Source organism: Neophocaena asiaeorientalis, unplaced genomic scaffold (genome assembly GCF_003031525.2).
Source record: "Neophocaena asiaeorientalis asiaeorientalis breed wild unplaced genomic scaffold, Neophocaena_asiaeorientalis_V1.1 scaffold150, whole genome shotgun sequence".
NCBI classification, from domain to species: Eukaryota; Metazoa; Chordata; class Mammalia; order Artiodactyla; family Phocoenidae; genus Neophocaena; species Neophocaena asiaeorientalis.
Genome location: NW_020176571.1, coordinates 2,598,318 through 2,618,703, shown reverse-complemented (window position 1 = coordinate 2,618,703; position 20,386 = coordinate 2,598,318). Strand labels below are relative to the sequence as shown.

The 20,386-nt window shown below is 51.2% G+C and overlaps 2 protein-coding genes across 4 annotated transcripts in view; both read right to left on the bottom strand.

Moving 5' to 3' along the window:
* SLC6A13 (solute carrier family 6 member 13) overlaps positions 1-7,491 on the bottom strand; it is a 32,751-nt gene extending 25,260 nt beyond the window's left edge. The window contains exons 1-2 of one of the 3 annotated variants that reach the window (XM_024733170.1): positions 7,333-7,491; positions 4,721-4,927 (exon numbers count right to left, since the gene is read on the bottom strand). In XM_024733170.1, coding sequence (XP_024588938.1) covers positions 4,721-4,922 — 202 coding nt within the window. In that variant the 5' untranslated portion in view covers positions 4,923-4,927; positions 7,333-7,491. Of the gene's footprint in view, positions 1-4,720; positions 4,928-5,041; positions 5,154-7,332 lie in introns of those variants that run through there. The other 2 variants (XM_024733171.1, XM_024733172.1) reach the window with 2 other exon arrangements.
* Positions 7,492-7,884: 393 nt separating this feature from the next.
* Positions 7,885-20,386, bottom strand: part of KDM5A (lysine demethylase 5A) — a 101,661-nt gene continuing 89,159 nt past the window's right edge. The window contains exon 28 of the mRNA XM_024733169.1: positions 7,885-8,012. Within this exon, the coding sequence (XP_024588937.1) occupies positions 8,001-8,012 (12 nt within the window). The 3' untranslated portion in view covers positions 7,885-8,000. The remainder of the gene's footprint in view (positions 8,013-20,386) is intronic.

Here is a 20,386-nt window from a genome sequence, read left to right as displayed (position 1 = left end):
ATTCAGGCACGTTGAGTAGACAGATCAGTCCAAGGCTTGCTGGGCAGGAAGGGGAAATTAGGGAAGAGAGAACCCAGTAGCTGATACGAACAGTCCTGCTGGGAGCTGGAAACATCGCAGAGAGACAGAGAGAGAAGACGGGGGGCAGGGGGGAGAGTTTTCAGCCTGGCTCAAGCCCCTCATCCCCATCTCTGTACCACCTGCTCTTCCCCAATGAACCGAGCCAATGTTTAACCGCACTGGGTCCGGTGGTCAGTCTGCGCCCCTCCCCCTCTGCCTCCTTGAGCTCCTGGGCAGCTGGCCAGGGGGGAAAAGGTCCACACCCGCCAGGCCGAGTCACTGGCCCCAAACCGGGGAGGGAGTTAGGGAAGAGATAGAGCCCAGAAGGGACCCAGGTGCCCACCAGGGAGCCCTGGGGCACTGCCTCTTCCCCCACCGAAGCCCCAGTCACCACCACTCAAAGATGGAGCCACTCCTGGAGACGGAGGATGGAGTCACAGTTATTTGCTCCCCAAATCCCCCGTTTAGTCTCCTTGCCCAAATTCTAAAATGTCCTGGCATCTTCCCCCATGGGATGGGAGAGACCACACGCCCATCCTGGAAAGGAATCGCTCTGCTGGACACCCTTCTCGATAGGAACACATTCTGTGGCGTCGCCTGTAATGCTCCAGGTGACGTTCGTTTATGCCACATGAGCAGCACAGGAGTGAACGTGCATGAAAATTACATGCTGTAATCAACACTGCTGGACCAATACTTGGCGTCGCTTCATTAACTAAAAGTGGTGACCAGTTGTCACGTCCTCATAAAAGAACCGTGACTCTTACATGAAGAAAAACGCTCCTTGTTTCTCTTCATTCTTTAGTGTATCTACGGACAACCTCAGGGCAAACGGGGCCATCTAATGCCCTTGACATTGGTGTCCCCATGCTCCCTCTCCCTGACATCCGGAGGTGGGCTTTACTTGGCTATGGCCCTTCCCTCTAAGATCCCGGCTTTGAGAGGTCCAGCTGTGGTACATTCTGCTGTAGCCTCATGCGGGTCTCCAGCCCCAGGCAGCCTGGGTGTTGGGCAACTCAGTCTGCCGGTAGCCGGGGTCCAGGGAGCTGGAGGGCTTCTGGCTGAAGGCCCAGGTTCTGAAGCAGCCAGGACTTGGGTATTTGGGTAGAGCCACCAGTTATGTGAGAAAGAATGACATCAAGGAGACTCCAAGCTTCTTAGCCTTGTAACCAGTCTGCTTCCCCCCTTAGTCCCCTGCGATCAGTTCTCAACACAGCGGCCAGACAGTGTACAAGTGTAAGATTGGCCCCTCTGCTCAAACCCCTGGCCCGCCTCCCCATCACTGGAGGGAAAGCCAGAGTCTCACAGTGGTTGACAGGCCCTGGGTGACCTGCCCCCGCAAAGTGACTCCCCTCCAGTGGCTCCCCAAACACGCCAGCCAACCTCCTGCTTTAGGGCCATTAACACCTGTTTCCTCTGCCTGGAGCACTTTCCCCCTAATATCCACGTGGCTGGCTCTCACTCACCGGCAAGACTTCACTCTAACGTTCTCGGTGTGGTCGCCCGCAGCCCCCCTTCTGTAGCACTCGGGAACTTCTGATATGCTATGTAATTTTCTTGTTTACTGTGCTTATTGTTTATTGTCTGTCTCTCACACACAGACAAGGAGTGTAAGCCCCACAAGGACAGGGAAGGGGTCTGTTCTGTTTATAGATTATCACAACAACGTGGAACAATTCCTGGTAGGTGGTGGGTCCACAGTAAGTCACTGTCGTTGGGTGACACAGTCCGGGCTTGGTTGGCCTGACTGTCGAAAGCCATGGGGAGGGGGGCGGGCAGGTGCTCGGGGTGGACTGGCCACAAGGCCTGGACGGCAGGGAGGGCGCTTATCTGGGAGGTGGCTGAGGCAGGCGCCCCGCACCCGTCTCCTGATGGATGCTGATTTTAGACAGCCTTCTTGGTACCACTTTCTTAGCATCTCTGGTTTTCGACTACAGTGTTTCACCGTCTCCCTGTTCCTCTACCATATGCTTGCCTTGGCCTTTTACCTGCTCTGGGACTCACTTCTATTAGGATCTACCAAACGTTAAAGCTGGAAGGAAGCGAAGAAGATATCACTTATATTTTTAGATTGGAACTGAAATTACGCTTTGGGGACGTTTTCCTCCCTGACTTCCCCACCAAACAAACATTAATGATAATAAAGTCCCAAGTTTATCCCCCTAGCCAAGCGCAAAGGAGGCTATTTACAGCTATGAAGTTCAAGAAAGGGCCCAGAAAAAAGCAGGCTGATAACACACGTGACCCCACGTGGTTCACCCCGTGACCCCAGCACCCTCTTGCAGAAGCTGCTCAGAACGTCCCTCTCGCCCCCAGGAGTCCAAGCCCCAATCTGAGAACGACGGGTTTAAATAAAATCGCTAAAGCAGGAGGATGGGGTCAAACCAACCTAGATGGTCTCCATCCTCCCCACCCCCTTCCCCATGTCGGCAGTGAAGGGTCCTGTCATAGGAGGCCTCCGTCCCCTCTTGACAAAGAGACGAGATGTGAAGTGTGGGACCCGTGCTCTGGGGGGAGGGGACGAGGGGGTAAAGGGGACAGAAAGGTTGAGCCTCTGGGAACACCAAAACCCGGAAAAGCGGGCCTGTCTGGGCCCCTCTACAGGCCACACGGGTCCCGGGTTTGTCCCCTTCACACTGGCAGGGGCGCCTCCCGCGTGTCCACCTGGTGGCCCTGGGTGACTCATGCCCTTCAGAGCAAACCCGGGCATCGGCCTCGGCCCCAGAGCCCCTCCGAGCACTTCCTCCAGCTGCTGTTGTCCATCAAGGAGAGAGAAGAGGAAGCCTGAGGCCTTGTGCCCTATCGGGGAGGAGACCGGGGTGGTGGCCTAAGGATTCTGCGGGCCGTTCCGTGAGCCCCGAAACGGCTCGTGGGGACCGGCGTGCTGGAGGGCAGGCTCTTCCCGGGCACGAGGTGGCCACCCTCCTGCCTCTGCTCCCCCCGAAGCACCCACGTGAGGAACCAGGGGCCGTGGACACGCTTGCTCCCGGCCTGCCTTTCCCCCGAGACACGGCCACACCTCCCCGGGCCGCACAGACCTACACAGAGCCCCGAGGCGGAGATCAGACGCAGGCCTCCCCTCGACAGGACGACCCCGTGTGCCCTGCCCAGGCCCTGCTCCCCTCTCCTTGCCCTCCTCAGCCCAGCGGTTGGCACCAAGCCTGGGACTGCTCTCCCACCTCTTCGTGCCACTCCTGCTAATTCCCCAGCCACCCTCACCCAATTCCAGAGAGGCTTGGGGAAAGCGGCTCACCTCCCGACCTTCCTGCCGCGTGAGGAGCTAAGCTGGTTACCGGGTTCCAGACACGGAGCCCCAACGCCCGGCTTAGCCCCCAGACTCCTTCTCCTCCCTGAACGACAAGCCCCATCCCTCCGCCCTCGGGCCTAAATGTCTGAACAAGCCGCCGGAGGGTCCAGGGCTGGGTCGGGACCTCCCTCCTTTCCTCGCAATGTCAGCCGAGCAAAGTCCTGCGGCTTCAGGCTGCCGGCCAGGAAGTCTTGTGGAGAGGGAACACATCAGCCCATTCCCACCCCTCTGGAAAAGTACAAGTTAACCTCCAACCCCACGGCCAATCCCCGGTTGCCACAATGCTGAAAGTAAGACTATGGGCTCAGAGCATCTGCGCGCTCAGCCCCTTCCCATGCTCCCTCTTCCACCCTGCATCGTGGGCTTTATCTCCCCAAAACCACCGAGACTGGGCTCACACACGGAGGCGCCCACACCCCACAAAGGGGTAGGTGTGGCATTAGGGTTCCCTCCAGGCCTCGTGGCCCACAGAACTCCCACCCCCTCGGCCTGTCCCCGTGACCCACCTTGGCGTTTCCCCTCCTCTAGAGCAGGTTGCAGCCTCCCATAAAACCAGCCCTGGGAGCCCAGCCCCGCTAAGCTCTACCCACCAACGAGGGGACCTTCCGAGCCCACTGCTCGGCCAGAGCACTTCAGTACCTGGGAAATCCCTCTGGGGCGCCCCAGAGGCCCAGGAGTGCCTGAAGGAGAGTCCCTGGTGGGAAAGTGACCAGCAACAGGGGCAGCGGAGTGGCTGCAGCGCCTGGGATGGTGGAGAATGAGAGGCAGGAGAGACGCAGGAAAGAGTTAGAGTTCATGCTCCCCGCACACACATTTCAGTGGGAAAATCTTAAAGGAAGAGCCACTGGTATCAAAGGTGACACGTGCGGGGACACATGTCACAGAGCGGGGGGGGGGGACAGGAAGCCATGGCTACAGAGTCTCGAGACCTCATGGGACAGTTGGGTGCCGACATCCTCTTCAGCATAGCTACCGTTCGTTAGGCCCTTTGCACACGTGACCTCTACGCGTTACAACAGCCTTGAAGGGCAGGTAGAACTACCTCCGTTTACAGCATTTACCTGAGCTCCCAAGGTAAGGCTTGCCCGAGATTACAGGGCGAAAGTAGCAGAGGCAGAATCCAAACTCCCATCCGTCTGGTTCCCAGCCTATACCCATGTTTCTCTGAAGCCACAATAGGGACCCCCCAGGAAGTCACCCCTCTGTCTAGGTGTCTCTCCTGCAGTGCCCTGAGGGTCTCTCCAACTCCAGTATCCTCTGCGTCCATGGGACTCCCCAGAGGGCAGTAAGTGCGTGAGATGGAGACAGCCTTGGGGTGGGGGGTGGGGGCGAGGGTGACGCAGTGGGTCTCACCTCCCCCGTTTTTGTAGCAGAGGTAGGGAAACCTCCAGACGTTGCCCAGCCCAACGATCTCCCCGGCCACGGACAGCACGAACTCCACCTTGTTGTTCCAGTGCCCCCGCTGCAGGGCGCCGGCCTCCCCCGCCTTTTCCATGCCTGGGCACACTGGTTTTGTCTCTCCATTACTGGTTGTGCTCGAGACCCTGCTATCCATTCCACCTGGAAAACAAGCAGGGCGCTCCGTTACTGCTGGGAAGCCTGGAAGGAAAGCTGCCCCCTTCCTTCGCCAGGAATTTCCCGAGGGAATAGAGCCCTGGAAGAGATGAATCCTACTCCTGTCCGCAGGTCCACGTCCTCCTTAGCATCTCTTGCTGGTAAAGGCTGGGTAACAGCTGCCGATCCCTTTCATGTGTCAGGAAGAAAGTGCTGACCCTGAGCCACAGACACTGCTCCCCTAGAAGGTTCCTTGGGTGGGGCTTGTGGACATGGGGTGTTCACGTGCCCCAGGCTGTCGGAGTTCTCCCTTCCACCCTACAGCCAGCTTCGTCTGCATTAGCATGTGCCTCAGTTTCTCCATTCCATGTACTGGGACAGTCACAAGGATAGGAGTTGAATGTATCCTCAAAGTCATGAATTTCCCTTTTGGGAATTTACCCTAAAGAAATAATTGTGATGGTTGGTAAAGATTCAGCACTGAGGAAGTTCATTGTTTATAACAGCCAAATATTGGAAAGTATATAAAGGTTCAGAAATGGTAAATAGGTTAATAAATTAAGGCAGGTACGATGGACTACTATAGAATCATGAAAAAATGTGTTGCAGAAGAAAGAGTAGTGAAATGAAAAGTTGTTCACAATGTGTGAAGTGAAAAGTCAGGAAATAGCGCACATGACATGATTTTGCTGGGAAAATACCTTATAACGCATTCGTGTGCATGAAGATTAGGACATCCGCCAGTGGATGGGCTACAGGCATGTTTTCCTTAGCTATAGTTTCTACATTTTAATCGAAGAACATGTTTTATTTTGTAATAGGAAAATAAATGTCAGTATTTTTGGATCCCTGCAAGGGGGTGAGAGTGGTTGAGCGGGACCAAGCCCTCTGCGTAAGATGAGCTTACTTTTGGCCGCATATACGGCATGGGGGAATCTCAGTTCCACGACCAGGGATTGAACCCGTGCCCCCGTCCCCGACTGGGCGCACAGAGTCTTAACCACTGGACCACCAGGGAAGTCCCGAACTCTGGGCTCTTTTTCTTTCTTGGTGGTGGCCGGTGCATGACTCTATTAGTAGAGAAGGCAACGTCAAATGGATACAGAGCCGCAGTGCTACACCCTTCCCGGCCCTTTCCTAGACTCGTACTGGGATTGAGGATGTGATTGGATGTGGCCCACGTTCAGTGAACAGCTACTGTAGACTAAGTGCTTTACATACAGTTATTTCGTTCAATCCACACAGCTCTGAGATGTGAGCAGTATTCCCTCTGCTTTGAAAGCAGGAAGCTGCGGTTCAGAGAGGCTGGGTGACACGGGTGCAGCCGTGTGGCACAGCCGGAACCTGAGCCCACGCTGCCTTGCTTGCTCACTTACCTCCCGCAGTCATACTGGCTGGTGGGTTTGGCGTAAGCATCCCCGACTGTATACGGCGGCCCCCTCTCTGGAGAAGTGGGTACACGCACTTCTTTCTACTCCCCGAGAAAAGTTCGCATGAACACCATTTTCTCACAGGAGCCCCAACTGGCCACAGATTCTCCTGTGGCTCTCCCTTCCCAGCGGGGCTTCCCCGAGGGATCCAGAAAGTCTGAGGGAGGTCAGGAACATATTGCGTATTTGATAAATGAATGCGCTTCAAAGACTGTGGGTTAAGAAGGAGAAACCCAAGCAGCTGGCCCTCAGAAGCTTCCCCAGTCCTTTTGAGAAGGTCTCCTCATGTCTTGTGCAGGTTCTGGGGCTGATGGATGTCTTCCAATGTCTTCCATCTCCCTCACTTCTCCATTCCCCCAGACCCTAGAAGAACAGACCCCTAGGGACCCCTGGGTCCCTTAGCCACGCTGGGTACCAGTCCTCAGAGGCAGCATCGTGCAACTGAAGGACAAGCCTGGGTTCAAATCATAGCTCTGCACCAGAGACCACACGACTTCAAGGAAGTGAATTAATTACTCTAAGCCTCAGTTTGTTTGTCTGTAAAAGCGAGGGTGACGGGATACACTTAGCCATGAAGATTAAATGAGGAGATATATATATATATATATATATATATATACATGTACTTCATAGTATAACAGGCACTCAAATTTTTATTTTCTTTTAATCCTGTCAAAAGTTTTATGTTCTTTCAACTTTCAATCTTGTCTCAGAAAAGAGCCTTGATTTTCTTAGAAGTAAACCCAAATGTCTTTCCTCTCCGTTTGGTCTCTTTCTCCAAATCACATTGGCCCTTAAATCAGCGGCCACTGAAGTTCCAGAAAGTCAAGACAATAGCATATAGTCTTTGCACATCACACATAAATGTCATAGTTTCCAGGAGAGGATCCCAAAACCCTTTGACAGTAGGTCCCGTGAATCCTACCCACCTACAGTCTGAGACCCAGAAGCAGGAGAAAAAGAGAAGAAAACAGCACCAACCTTAGCGTAGCTGCTACCAGAGGTCCTGTCAGAGGGGAGAAGAGCTGTCCAGGGGGAAAGGGAGGTGCTGTCTATTTAAAGTGTGGTTCCCACTCCTCCGGCACTTGTAATTCTAAACTTGACCCCGCCCACATTCCGTCCTTCGTGCCCTGCTCCCCGCCCTCCCCTCCGCTCCGCTCCGCACAGACACTCAGACACACACACACACGCACGCACACGTGCACACATGCACAAGAGCGCTTGCACTTACCTGCATATAGAAAAGTCTGAAGAAGTGTTCGCCGAACGGTTATTAATGGCTGGCTACATTTGGAGAGTGGGGTTGGGGTCAGGAGAGGAAGTAAAGCTTTTTAAGCTTTAGTATTGTTTGAATTTTTAAATAATGTGCTAGAATTGATTTTTTAAATAATTGTTTCCACCAACACAGAAAAGGAAGTGCCAAGGTTCACAGCAAAGCAAAGTCCTACCCCCATCAGGGCACAAGAGCTGACAGATGGGGAAGAGGACAGCAGAGGGTGGAGTCATCGTAGCCCCAGCCTCACCAGGGCAGACGTGCAGAGTACGTGGAGGCTGCTCGGGCTCCAAGGCCCCGTGGTCCAGGGTCTGGGTCCTGCTCCTATCCCTTCCCAGGCTGAGGCCGTGAACAAGGTGTCCAACTTCCAAGAGTCCTATTTTCTCACCTATAGAAAGAGGAGAAGCGAATGGACCTGGAGGTGATCATACTAAGTGAAGTAAGTCAGACAGAGAGAGACAAGTACCATAGGATATCACTTATATCCTAAATCTAAAATATGATACAAATGAACTTACCTACAAAACAGAAACAGACTCACAGACACAGAGAACAAACTTACACTTACCAAAGGGGAAAGGGGAGAGGGAGGGATAAATTAGGAGTTTGGGATTAACATATACACACTACTATATATAAAATAGATAACCAACAAGGACCTACTGTATAGCACAGGAAACTATACTCAATATCTCTTTTTTTAAGTGTTCTTTTTAAAAATTTTTAATTAATTAATTTGGTTGCACCGGGTCTTAGTTGCGGCAGAGGGCTCCTTAGTTGCGGCACATGGGCTCCTTAGTTATGGCATGTGAACTCTTAGTTGCGGCATGCATGTGGGATCTAGTTCCCTGACCAGGGATCAAACCCAGGACCCCTGCGTTGGGAGCATGGAGTCTTAACCACTGCACCACAAGAGAAGTCCCTCAATGTCTTGTAATAACTTATAATGGAAAAGAATCTGAAAAAGAATAGATACATATGTGTATGTATAGCCAAACTGCTTTGCTGTATACCTGAAATATTGTAAATCAACTATACGTCAATAAAAAATAAAAATTAAAAAAAAAAGAAAGAGGAGAATATTCCTTACCTTGCAAAGTTGTGGGAGGTTTCAGGAGATCTGAGTAAAGGGCCTAACACACAGCAAGCCCTGATTTACCCTTAAGAAAGTATTCACGGTGAGCGAGGAAGTTTCCTGAAGGGGACGGGATTGAGAGACCCCTGAGCAAAGCCGGCTCCTGCCAGACAGAAGGAATGAGTCAGGGGGTATGAGGGGTGACTGAGTGGGATCGTACAGATGTGCCAGTGAGGAGGGTAAATCAGAGACTCTAAGGCAGTTTCTATCCCTCTCATCCCCCATCCCCCATCTAGGGCGCAGAAGCACATCCTGAAAACACCCAAGGAGCCTCGTGGAGATGATTATTCTTAACATTCCTGCCGCCCCTTCCCTCTCCCCACCACCATCCATCCGTCTAATTTGTGTGTAAAGCAATAGACAACAAGGGATTCCTGAGAGAGGCTGCAAACTCATGCAAAAAAGCCCATCTTCAAAAGCAATTAACTTCCATCCTTACTTATCAGCGAGCCGTACTTACTAATGACCTGGCACTTGTAATCTAAAATTACCGGATAACTGAGGTTTACCGAGGTCTTCTGAGAAGCCGGATGCCGCGCAGCTGTTGGCGATGCTTCACAGCCCTCCTGTGTCCTGACGCAGGGGAGCCTCTGGGATCCCAGTGTCCAGGATCAGTGGGGTAAGTCTGAGTCAGTTCTGAGTTGCTGCTCCTGTACTAGGCAATGTCTGGTTTTTCTTGTTGATCCTATTATTTTTGCATAACCGTTGTCACGTTACCATGTTGATTGCTACTTCGCTCCTCTCCAAAGCTTTATTCCTCTCCAATTTCTTTTTCTCTATAAAGCAGGAGCGATGCGGTAGGTCTTTTGCCCTGCCTAGGCTGACTAAGTTTAAAGAAGTGTGAGAACCCTGATAGATGAGCGCGCACGACAGCTCCTCACAACTCTGTCTGGGGTCGAGCACAAGTCCGGCAGGACAAGCCTTGTCTCCCTCGGGTCACTAGCATCTTTGGGTCTCCTGGGTGCAGGGCCTGGGTACTGGAAACAGTGCTAGAATCAGCGTTCAAGGCTCCCTTCTCAAGAGGCTGCTAAGTTTCAAGATGCACTTGAGATCGTTAGTGAGGGTGACTGGAGTCTGTCCTCCCAGAGCAGTAACTACGAAACAAGGCGGACCCTGGAGAAGCAGACTAGGAGGCCTTGGTTTCTATCAAATTGACCGTGGGTTGTTTTTGTTCTTGTTTTTGTTTGTTTGTCTGGGTTTTTTTTTTTTTGCGGTACGCGGGCCTCTCACTGTTGTGGCCTCTCCCGTTGCGGAGCACAGGCTCTGGACGCGCAGGCTCAGCGGCCATGGCTCACGGGCCCAGCCGCTCCGCGGCATGTGGGATCTTCCTGGACCGGGGCACAAACCCGCGTCCCCTGCATCGGTAGGCGGACTCTCAACCACTGCGCCACCAGGGAAGCCCGACCCTGGGTTTTTTAGATGCCAACATGCCATGATCTAGTCTCCCAACAATTTTTTTTGGTCTCTCCTAGGAGTGAAACAAGAGCAAATAAATTTTCAAAGGAGCTTGATTCGTTTCAGAAAGGATATTTCCGAGCAGCATTGGTTTCAACATTGGAATGGGTTGGCCAAGGGAGTGGCCTGTGGGGGCGGTCCTCTCCTTGGGAGATCCTGTAAATTAATGGGCATAGTTTCGTTTAACCACAGGGGTGAGGGACCTTTCTGATCCCTGTTGACCTTTTTAATCTCTTTTCAAAGATCACACCAAAAAGGAAGAAAGGAGCAAGTGGAATGAACTAAACAACAAATCATGGTTTGCTAAAACTGGAACAATTTGAGCAAAAAAGTGAATGACGATGGTCCTGAATTATAACCCCAAAGAATAAAATACATTCACGAGTTTACACTAACATAACTAAATAATCCATTAAATAAATAAATGGGGGAGGAAGGCCAGCCCTTCCGTACAGCGGAATTCCAACTCATAAATGCAGAAGGAAAGAGAGAAATTGAAAATCAGCCCTAGACAAATATCACCATGATAACTGTTGTAGACAAGATCCATCAACGAATGCTAAAATCAGTGGGTAAAAGTTTGAGAGGGACAGAGTTTACACAGTTCCAAAGTATTTCCCCCAAGATATTTATTAACTACAAGGAAAGATAGGAACTTCACAGTAGAGAAAGCAGAACGCAGTAGAGGTGGCAGAGAAGCTACCTGAACTGAGTGACCGAGGTAACAAGACATCAGTATCCACATCCTGAACCGCGTGAGACAATTACTAAGAAGGACACAACGTGTCTGTGGTATTCTTGCCAAAAATGTACTTCACTCATGAGAAAACATAAGACAAACCCAAAGTGAGGGACATTGGGCAAAATAACTGACCACTAACTCTTCAGGACAGGGGACTAAGGGGAAATTACAGCTGAGTGCAGCGTGGGTCCTGGGTGGAGTCCTGGATGGGATGCCAGAACAGAGAGGCATGTGGACGTAAAGAGGTCTTAAGTTTAGTTGAATCGTACTCTACCGGCGGTAATATCCTGACAAACGACGCAATAGTTGCGTGATTTGTTAACACGAGGGGAAGATGGGTGGTGGGTGTATGGAAACTCTCTGTACTATTTTTGCAACGTTTCTGTAAGTCCGGAATTAACTGAAAAGAAAACTTTTTTAAAAAGATGATGTGGTCCTGACTGTTGTCGTGCCAAGTCCTTGCCTCTGCTGTGAAAAGCTTTGATGTCACGCTCGGGAACCATGGCTGTTACCGTGATGTGTTCTCTTGTGCTGTGTTTGATTCCAGATAGGACAATTAGCCCAAAGTCTATAAGCCCAAGTCATAAATAAAACTCATGACACCGAACGTTAATAACATCCATCGTCACCATGACTAATGTCTCCTGAGCACCTCCGAGGTGCCAGGCGCTGTGCCCAGTGCTACGTATCCACGCACCATCCCATCTTATCCTCAGAACAAGCCTGTGACACGGGGATTGCCACTATGGCCATCTTAAAGATGAGAAAACATAGGCTTAGAGAGAATTAAATGACTTGCTGAGGGTCACACAACTTAGAAAACGGTAGAGCCAGAATTTGCACTCAGGCTTGTAGGATTCTGAAGTCCATTACTTCTACCTACCATGCTCCACGCTCCACTTTAACCCCAGGGGGAGAAAGACAAGAATAAAGGTTAAGAAGAACAGCTCCGGCAGTGTTTGTTTGGCCTATGGCTGCCCCCTGGGATGAAACATACTTTCTTAGGATAGAAGTGAAGAATGAAATGACAAGAAAAATGTTGTTTTCACTGAAAACTTCATCAGATCTGAAGAATATTCTTAAAATCTAACGAGAAGACTCGTTGCAATCCCAATGTGTTCTGCAATCTTCCCCCACCACTCCGCACTCCTATCGGGGGAAGGAAATCATACCTTTTCTCTTTAACTCCAGAAAATTAATTGTAGTTCTTTTCCAATTGCATCCAGTTTCTTCTGATCCTGTTACCCTGATCTCTTGCCTGATTCTCAGAGCACAGAGAGAGGAGAGTTTGCACCGTTTATGTCACTAATCCCGGCAGGAAGCTTGTGGCTGATGAACAGTTGGCCATCAGGGTAAACGGGGTCTACAAGCCCAGAGCTCTGGTGAGGGATTAGGGCCAGGTGACAGCATGTTAAGATTCATGCTCGAAAACATCAATAGTTGGGGGTCTTTCATCCTAAACGTTTTGAAACACCACTGCGGGAGTTTGCGACGGGCAAGACGTATGTTGATGCCTGATCACTTAGCTGATGGGTGTCTCTCGTCTCTCCCTGCTGACGACTCTTCTCAGTCCAGAGAGGGGAGGCAAAGGGGGCCATGACCACAGAGCTGTCTCCGTCCTGGTTTCCCTGAACAAAAGAACCACAGGGCCCCTTCAAACGTGCCGTGTCAGCAACCTCCAGCCGAGGCCCCCCAGGAACACACCTGTGGTTTACTATCAGCTGTCACAGCTGAAGGGAGGATGCCCACCACGTGTGTCCGTGAGGGGCCGTCAAGGAAGGCTGTGTTGTGAGATCAGTGTGTCAGGTGGCTGTGAGGAGGGATCAGGGAGCAGAGCATGGCTCTGGACTTGCAGGCTATCTGGAAGCCGCACCACGGGGCACGTGGGATCTTAGCTCCCCAGCCAGGGATCGAACCCACGGCCCCTGCGTTGGAAGACGGATTCTTTACCACCGGACCTCCAGGGAAGTCCCTGGAAGCAGGGATATTTTATGATTGGATTTCTTAATGAATCTTGTCTAAAAAGCAGGAGGAATGAAGTGAAGCTAAAACCTGGAATCGGTAAGGAAGCAGCAGTCACCCACGTGAGCCAGCATGGGGTGCCGGCTCGTTTTGGGGGTTTGCACCACGTTCACGTTTCCATCTTTGTTCCATCTTTGATCACTGACTGGGCTTCTTTTTTTCTTGATCCACCACAACCACGTGGCCTTCTCTGGTGCTGACGTGGAACCAGGCCCGGCTTCTGGCAGCACCAAGGCCTGGCTGGCAGGGCCCGACCCATCTCCAGCTGTCAGGGGCCCCTTTTCTTCCCTCAGCCACGGCGGCCATGCGCTTAGAGGGCTGAGCTGAGCGGGTGGGAGGTGGTGACTCGCGGGGGAGGGGGATCCCACGTTTCTGCTCAAGGCCTTGGCTACAGGCCTTCTCTTCTCTCTTTGTATCCTCCAGCCTTCAGACTAAGCCCAGTGTCATCCTTCTTCACTCTTATTATTGCCTGCTGCTGAGACAGGCTGGGACCTGGCACCTGGGACCCTCTGCTGCGGTGCTTGTACCTGGACAGAGTCTCCTCCAGCAACAAAGAAACTATGAGGGACTAAAAATACCTGCGTGCCTGCAGAGCTGGGGCAAATTATGGACAACACGATACAAAAAGACCAAAAAAACCCAACTGCCACTTCTGAAGGGCCGGGAGCAAAAGCAGGGTACTGGGCATGCCCCCTGCTCTCAACACCAGAAAGGGGTGGGCAAAACACCTAAGCCGCCCGTCCAGCCCGACCCCTGGACACACCCTACCCTCACCCCATATAAGGAACCAGCTCGCCTCGCCCCTACACCCCTCAGGGAGTGAGCAAGGGAACCTGTTGTTCTCACTCTCTCCGCGCAGCAGGGGCCCCAGTAAGGCCTTGCCTGAATTTCTTGTCTGGCCTCTTATCAATTTCTGTTGACTGGGGCAGGCCAAGAACGCGCGCTGATTGGTAACACTGCTACACCCTCCATTAAAAAAATTTTTTTAGAGTAGATGGACGTCACTGGGCCATTTTCCGCTTGATTCTTCCACAAGATTAAAATGTAAGCTTTTCGGGATCGGAAATGGCAGAGCACTGATGGGTAGTCTGGTGGAGCCTGGTTTTAGTGGCCTTGTATCAACTAGGAGGGAAGGACGGTAACAGGACAGCCTCCTTGGCGTTGCTGACGCCCCTTTTCACTAGCATCCCACCTGCTCCAGGGGTCACCTGCTTTGTTAAGGGTCCTTACGTCATGGCTGATGGCCACGCACGTGGTAATCTGGTCCCACCCACCCCAGTTCCCCCTCTAGTAAAACTCTTTTCCTCGACGTACCCCGTTTGCTCCTGTCTCACGGGCCTCCCTCCTCCAACCCCCTCCTGGTGCTTCAAGACCCAGCTCACACCCCACACCCTCCACGCAGCTCTCAGCTGCCCTCCCTCTCAGCCAACCTTCTGTGCATTTAATTCAGCCCTTAGTCCTTCCTGTGTTGCTCTCTAACTGGTTCCATTGTGGGAGTCTGTGGACTCCTTAAGGGAGAAAGCTTAGTTTTCTCTGTTCCAAGGAACAACATGGTGCTGGACACACCTGCTGACTGATCCATGTCAGGCTCCCACCCCGGGGTGGGATATGCATGTGAAAACTGAGGAAGGGGGAGGCGGGGGTGATGCAGCTCATGCTATCACACGTGCAGTGCCTTTCACAGAGCGTCTGCCGACGGAAGGGACAGCTAACCCAGGAGCACGTGATCCTTCCCTGGAAAGTGATTCCCAGCACGGACTGCAGCAAAATCACTGTAGAGCTGTAGAATTTATAGACAGCTGAGTGTAATTACCTATACACAGCTGTCTAGCTAGCTGGCTACATATACATATTGTCCATAACTTATGTATAATTTATAGCCCGGGCCCAGCCTAAGAGCTTTTGAGCCAGTATCTCCAGGTTGGGGTCCAGATCCCTCGTACTTTCCGAGCCCCACGAGGTGCTGTTAATGCACACCCAGGGTTGGAGCTACTGCAACTGAAGAAGTTCCCATGTCGAAACCTGGCTCTCAGACGCTGTCCTAAACACCCACAGAGCTAAGAGTCTATTATCTGCTGACGTCATTTGCAAGGAGGAAGGTCAGATCACACACCCCACTCCGTGTCCCCCTCCCAAATCACATGATCCTTAGCAGTTAGGAGTTTTACCGTCACCCTTAGCCTATGTTCGCAGCCGTGGCTGCCCGCTGTAATCACCGGCGAAGCATGAAAAAGTGACTGCTGCCTGGCTCCCAACCCTTAAGACTGGGAGCCAGAGCCTGAGGTGTAGCTTGGACACGGAGGTTTTTCAAGGCTCCCTGGATGACTCCACTGGGCGTGGAGTTGGAACTAAAGTCAGAAATCTCTGTAGCCTAAATCCTCTGACTGCTGTTCCCTATTTCTCATTCTGTCCTCAGGGAAGATGTACTACAGCTGGTCTTATATTTCAAACTCTTTTTGAAACCCACTCTCAGCTTTTTCCTCTCCAAGATAAATAATCACAAACCCTTTCATCTTTCCTAAGAGGCCTTATTTCTTACCCCACCCACTGTTCCCTTCTCTCTTCTCTGGACGCTCTCCAGGCGCTAAACATCCCCGTCAGGCTGCAGCATCCAGGACGTCCTCCTGACTCCCCCAAGCCGTGTCCCGCTGACGCGCTGGGCTGTGTTCGCTCCAGCGGTGGCTCTGAGTTGCTGACTCAGTTCTTGGTTTCCAGCGATGACGATTTCAGCAATTGAGGAACCCTCTGTACACACCAGCGGACTACCAGGCAGAAGCCTGAAGAAGTGACTATTGGAACAGGGCAGTGAGCTCTGCAAGGTGACCAATGTGGGGGGAAAGGCAGAAATAAAGGGCATAAATGGAAAATGAGGCAAGAGCACATTTCGGTGTGATGAAAACAGTGGATATCCTAGAGGCAGAAGCCACCACTCAGTCCTGGATCTGACGACCTTGGGCCATCCACTCCACCCCTCAGGCCCCCCGTTTTTCACACGTGGGATAAGAGAGTGAGACTGGGTCACCTCTTGGTTTCCCTTCAGCTCTGAATCTTCCACAGCTGAGCTCAGGCTGTGATAGAAAAGAGACGGTCTGCTCATTCCGCGTCTCCCTGACCTGCCCGAAGTCTGTCTCCCGGTAACTCCAGTCATTCCAACAGTTATCACTGGCCCAGTTTTGAGGAGCAGGGAGTAAAGTCCAGACCTAGCACCACTAGAATGAGCTTCCGTAAGACAGTGCACTGCGTCCTCCCGGAAACAGAAAAGTCTCAGAGCACTCGGGCCATTCAGCGGGTACTTGAAACATTTGAATGAACTCAAGATATTTTTCTCAGTCTCCAAGAATTAGCGCTGTAGATAACGACTACAGTAATTAGCGTCCACCTCTTCATCGACAGCTACACCCGCCGAAACGCCGCACCATAGAAAGCCATCCATATCGCAGTGATGGCCACTGCTGGGCTCTTCAACGTACGTTTTCCTTAGTCTTTACTGACAACCCAGGAGGACTGGCGTCATCCCTGATTTATAGGTAAGAAACCGAACTTCCGAAAGGAGAACCAAATTGCCCAAGATTCCAAACCTACTAAGATACACAGTTAGGATTTGAGCTCAGGTCTCGCGCAGACCCTCCTGCTTCACCCAGCAGAGGCAGATATGCCGTTAAAGGAAGTTAGTAAAGTTAATAAAGCTTGAGCTTCACGGCCCCTCCCTTGCATAGGGTGCCTTCCAATCCCGTGGCTAATTTTGACTTCTTAATTATGCACCATTTTGCATAAGGAGGGCCTCCACAATTGACTAAACTTCAGGTCCTAGAAAACCTAGATCTAGCCCTGCACGCAGCTTCCCGAGTTCACAAAAACACCATCTTGTGTAGTAATTTCAGGCTGAGGGCATTTTTAAAACATGAATTCAAGAAGAATCGTGCTGGCTTCCTGCTCTGTGAGCGATGCTGGTACTTTAACAAGGCAACAGAGTGAGAATTCCCCTTGTACCATTTGAACGTGGGTCATTCACTACTCATTCTTTTCCCACCCTTCCTTGGTACCCATGGGACGCTTCCCCCATGACAGCTGTGGGTTTCCTTCCTGTCTCCCTGGGGCAGGCCTGCTGGAAGGAGTTTCACCCTGTGGGCTCTCCACTCTGGTTTCCACAGCCCCCTTGTTCTGCCTCAGAGCCAGGCTAAGGACTCGGCTCTGCCCCTCCTGCCGCCTTGTTCTCACAGTCTGCTCTTTGGACCAGAGCCTGTGGCTGATGGGGATTGAGCCTCAGCTGCTTTTAGTAACCATCAAGGCACTGCCTGTCTGTCAATCACTTGGAAAGGAATGACTTGAAAAAAGAGGAGAAAAGAGAAAGCATTCTGTACCTCAATTTCTGTTACATGGGCCCAGAATTTTTCACATTTCATTCCATCTTCTTCTCTAACCCCATCAAAATGTTCTTGTTTTTGGCTGCGTTGGGTCTTCGTTGCTGCGCGCGGGCTTTCTCTAGTTGGTGAGCGGGGGCCGCTCTTCGCTGTGGTGCGTGGACTTCTCATTGTGGTGGCTTCACTTGTTGCAGAGCATGGGCTCTAGGCGAGTGGGCTTCAGTAGTTGTGGCACGCAGGCTCAGTAGCTGTGGTTCGCAGGCTCTAGAGTGCAGGCTCAGTAGTTGTGGTGCACGGGCTTAGTTGCTCCGCGGCATGTGGGATCTTCCCAGACCAGGGCTCGAACCCGTGTCCCCTGCATTGGCAGGTGGATTCTTAACCACTGTGCCACCAGGGAAGTCCCCCCCCCAATCAAAATATTTTAACACTACTTTTTATCTAGGGTTCCCTTCATCTAGACCTTAGTTATCAGATCCTTATCAGATCCCTCTTCTTTAGATTAAAACAAATTTTCCCTCTTTCCTCCCCTCTCTGCAAACCAGAGAGAGAGCAGATACAACTTTGGAAAAATACAGCTTAGAAAAGAAATACCTTGGAAACTGGGGGTTTTGTGTGAACTCAGAACACCACCTGCTTCTCCCCCCACCCGTCCACTCACTGTCTCCATAGCCTCGATACCCCTGCACAATGGCAGCCAACTCATAAATCAGAAAAATCATAGAAAGAGAAAGAGAGAACTTAGCTATTCACACATAATATTTCCCAGACACATTTTTCACACAAAGATTAGCCATCTTTGAGGAATAATTTAGATACTAGGTTGGCCACAAAGTTCATTTGGGTTTTTCCGTACCATCTTATGGAAAACCCAAACAAACTTTTTGGCTAACCCAATCCTATCCTACTGGCAGCAGAAGCATGGAAAAACTTATATGAGGATGCCTGGAAATCTTAAGACTATATAATAATAAGACATGATTTAGTAGATCTATCTAGATCTAGATAGACAGGTAGATAGATAGATAGATAGTTAGATATCCATAGAACCTAGAGCAGTAGGGGACTTCCGTGGTGGTCCAGTGGTTAAGAATCTGCCTTCCAATGCAGGGGACGCAGGGTTCGATCCCTGGTCAGGGAACTAGATCCCGCATGCCACAAGGTCCTGCATGCTGCAACTAAAAGATCCCGCACACCTCAATGAAGGTCTCACACTTGTCAACGAAGATCCCACATGCTGCAACTAAGACCCGGCACAGCCAAATACATAAATAAATATTAAATTAAAAAAGAGAAGAAATGCAAAGCAAACACACACAGCTAGCTCTGACCCCACTCTCTGCTGAGGGGAAAAGTTGCCGTAGTCAAGTGAATGTACAGGAACTGCCTGTCAGCAGCAGAGATGACAGTCTTATTACCTCGGAAAGGAATTCTTATTAGTTTACAAACCTGTGATGAGATACTTTCAAACTGAATTCTGCTTCCAGTCTCCTCTCTCGCCTTATCCTTTCTTACCACATACCAAGAAATCAATTTACTAAGCTGCCATACCCATCCCTAGGAACTAAAAAACAGGAACTCTCAGGATGAACGGGAAAGATAAGAAGAGTCATTTCTGTGATGAGGGAATCCTCCCATTTCCGTATCTGTGATTGGAGCTCGGGAATGGAAAATAGAACAATTTTTGCTGACAGCCTCCAAAAGCATGAGGCTACAGAAGAAAAAAAGAAAAACGTACAGAGAGGAAACAAATTTGCAAAGCCTCTTAATTACGCACACTGTGAGTCTTATGAATTAAAAAATTCAAGGAAATCCGATTCCTTCATCCAGAATTGTGACTTCAAGATTAAAAGAACGCTTCGCATAGACATTAAAAGAGATATGAACAATTTGGAGTGTGTTCAGAAGAGAACTACCAGTAAGATCAGGGAACTCAGAACACTAGAAATAGACTTGATGAGATTTGGAGGTTTCTGTTTCTCTAAGAAGAGAAAATGTTTGTTCTAGTGAATGCCAAAGAGCAGTTATAATTATCCCAAATTGCGGCGGTCGTATAAACGTTCAGCCCAAGTGAAAAAAGTTACTGCTTTTCTTCTCATGAACGTGAGAGAAACAAAGCCATCGTACTTTTCCTTTTCAATCTAACGTGAACAGAGTGAGCTTCGTTGCGCTTCCTTTCTCGGGCACTGCAGTGTGAATCTGATGCAGCGTCTGGCTCACAGGGACTGTGTGAGGTAGGGAGACAGATCCTGGGGACCCCTGCCTCCTGGGGTTCACGGCTTCTGGGACCTCCTCCCCTGAAGCGTGGGCAGGGCCTGTGCTTGAACCAGGAGAATGTGGCACAGGTGACAGGCCGTATGTGATCGCGTGTATGTGACCGTGTTATACACGACTGTGACGTCTATTTTGCTGGTCACCCCCTGCCTTGCTGGCACTGAGGAAACACGTGGCCCCGTTGGGGAAGCGCATGAGCCCAGGAGCTGAGGATGCAGCCCACGAGACACGGAGGCCCTCAGTCCGACAGCCTACAAGGAGCTAAATGTGATAACCACCACGTGGGCTTGGAAGCGATCCCTCCCCAGCCAACATCCAACAGCACCTTGACGACAGCCCGGGAGACCCCGAAGCAGAGGTCAGAGCCCAGCCCTGACTCCCGACCCACAGAAACTGTGCGGTAATAATTGTGCTGTTCTATGCTGAGACGTTTGTGGTAATATCGTTACACAGCAACAGAGAGCCAACGCAGTGGGTACGTTGAGTGTAAACACACACACAGAGCAGGTAGAAGTTTGGGGATGACCACATTTACACACGCGGAGATATGCTAGGTAGATGCTCAAATACTTTGAAGAGGGGCTTCCCTGGTGGTGCAGTGGTTGAGAGTCCGCCTGCCGATGCAGGGGACACGGGTTCGAGCCCCGGCCCGGGAGGATCCCACATGCCGCGGAGCGGCTAGGCCCGTGAGCCATGGCCGCTGAGCCTGCGCGTCCGGAGCCTGTGCTCCGCAACGGGAGGGGCCACAACGGTGAGAGGCCCGCCTACCGCAAAAA